The sequence below is a fragment of the Cannabis sativa genome, chromosome 8 (assembly GCF_029168945.1).
Source record: "Cannabis sativa cultivar Pink pepper isolate KNU-18-1 chromosome 8, ASM2916894v1, whole genome shotgun sequence".
NCBI lineage: Eukaryota > Viridiplantae > Streptophyta > Magnoliopsida > Rosales > Cannabaceae > Cannabis > Cannabis sativa.
In genome coordinates this window covers 12,175,054-12,177,325 of record NC_083608.1, presented here as the reverse complement: position 1 = coordinate 12,177,325, position 2,272 = coordinate 12,175,054, and the positions used below count along the sequence as shown (strand labels likewise).

The window sequence follows — 2,272 nt, the reverse complement described above, 5'->3', positions numbered from 1 at the left end:
ATGGAACTAACTCCAAGCAACCAAGTAGAGCGACAAAGAAGACCCCCCCGTAGTGAGAATCGCCAAACACCAGGAACTAGTAGCGATCGGCCGGGTCCTTCGATAGTGCTCCTGTATCTGAATTTGAAGTTTCTACTAAATTCAAACCTCTTGTGTGGACAAGGGAAGACATAGAGGAAAATAATGTGTATACAACATCTCTTAGTGGTACGCCTTCAGGGGAGATATATCTTGGCAAGTTGTACAAAAACAAGGAAGAATTGAAGAATGTAGTGGGAAGCTATGCACTGAAAAATAATTTTGAGTGGATGGGAAGTAAGTCTGGCACTGATGTGTTTTACGTTACTTGTAAGGATGAAAATTGTAAATGGAGATTAAGGGGGAAGAAGAGGGCACTTTGTGACATGTTTGAGGTTACTGTGTTTCACAACGAACACACATGTAACTTGGATTCTAGGCATTCTGATCACCGGCAAAAGCGGCAAGTGGGTCATTGGTCACATTATTAAGAACAAGTACACATCAGATGGATCTAACTACAAGGCAAAAGACATACAGAGGGATATGTTTGATGAATATGGCATCAAGATGAGTTATGAGAAAGCTTGGAGATGTAGAGAGAAGGCAGTTATGTACAAGAGGGGTACTCCAGCAGAATCTTATACGAAATTATATGGTTACTTCTACATGCTGGAACAGAAGAATCCAGGCACTATTACTGACATTGTCAGCGAGGATAACCGGTTCAAGTACTGTTTCTGGTCACTCGATGCTTGTAGGAAGGGATTTAAGTTTTGTCGTCCTGTGATTAGTATCGACGGAACATTCTTGAAGACGAAGTATGGAGGAACACTGTTAGTTGCTGTTGCGTACGATGCAAACAACCAATTGTTTTCGGTAGCCTTTGCAATTGTTGACAGTGAGAATCATGACTCTTGGAAGTATTTCTTGCGGAAGTTGAAGGAAGCCATTGGTGAGGTTGAAAATCTTATGTTCATATCGGATAGGCATCAAAGCATTGAACATGCTGTTGATGTTGTTTTCCCAGAAGCATGCCACTGTGCATGCTTCAAGCATATTACTATGAATGTCAATCACAAGTTTAAGACTGATGTATGCAACAAGCAAATATGGCTTGCAGCTTACGCATGGAACAAGACGGAATGTGATAGGCATTTTGAGGTGCTGAAACAGATGGACCCTGCCATTGCTACATACGTCGAGCAAATAGGGTTTGAAAAGTGGGCTCGTCCTTATTGTCTAGGCGATCGGTATAACATAATGACAAGCAACGCTGCCGAAAGCTTCAACAAGGTGACAGAAGAATTCAGAAAATATCCAGTAACTATTTTGGTTGACTTCATCAGGTTCACACTTCAAAATTGGTTTGCTTCTCGTCTCGAAAAGGCTAGTAAGTGCGCTACTCCTTTGGCTACTACTTTTGAAAATGATTTAAAGGATCAACATAAAGATGGTATGTTCAGGAGTGTCCTTCGTAATGGTGCCCAATTGTTCAACGTTGGTACGAGTCCTCAAGGTGAGAGAGGTGGTGATGTGAACTTAGTGGAGAGAACATGCACTTGCGGACTTTTCCAAACGCTCAAAATCCCTTGTCCCCATGCATGTGTCGCAACAGGTAGTCAGAATGTGAGCGTGTACACACTTTGCTCTCCATATTACACTAAAGAAACGTGGAAGAAGATCTACGATGCCACAATTAATATTGTTGGCGAGGAGGATGAGTGGGTACTACCGGAACATATCAAGAACATAAGAATCGGGGTACCAGTGGAGAAAAAACCAGTAGGTCGGCCTAGGAAGAGCAATGCAGGTAGAAGACCGACGAAGCGTCGACCGTCTAATGGTCAGGTGGTAGTGGAACCTCATCATTGTTCGCTATGTCACGGTTCAGGGCACAACAGAGCTACATGCAAAGCTCGAGTTTGAACCATTTCTCTAATATTTAAATGAATATGTGTTGTATTGCTGGTTGTTGGATATTGTGCGATTTTCTCCTAGATTAATACTTTTATGGTTTGTTTACCGATTTTTAGGCGACATTATGCGATTATTGTGCGATTTTAGTGCGATTTTTAACTGACAGGAGCTTGTTTTTTAGTTTGTTTCGTATTTTTTGGCGATATTTTGCGATTATTGTGCGATTTTAGTGCGATGTGAACTAACATGATCTTGTTTTTTAGGTTGATTGGTTCTTTTTTTTGGCGATTATTTTGCGATTATCGTGCGATTTTGTGCGATGTTAACTTACAGG

General features: G+C 41.4%; 1 protein-coding gene across 1 annotated transcript; it reads left to right on the top strand.

Moving 5' to 3' along the window:
• Nucleotides 1-564: 564 nt before the first annotated feature.
• Nucleotides 565-1,947, top strand: LOC133030398 (uncharacterized). Its single transcript, XM_061103135.1, has one exon. The coding sequence runs from the start codon at nt 565-567 to the stop codon at nt 1,945-1,947; it is 1,383 nt and encodes a 460-aa protein (XP_060959118.1).
• The last annotated feature ends 325 nt before the right edge of the window (nt 1,948-2,272 follow it).

Bases quoted from the DNA above. Each gene is read 5' to 3' on its own strand.
- LOC133030398 (XM_061103135.1), top strand. From the start codon at position 565: ATGTTTGATGAATATGGCATCAAGATGAGTTATGAGAAAGCTTGGAGA.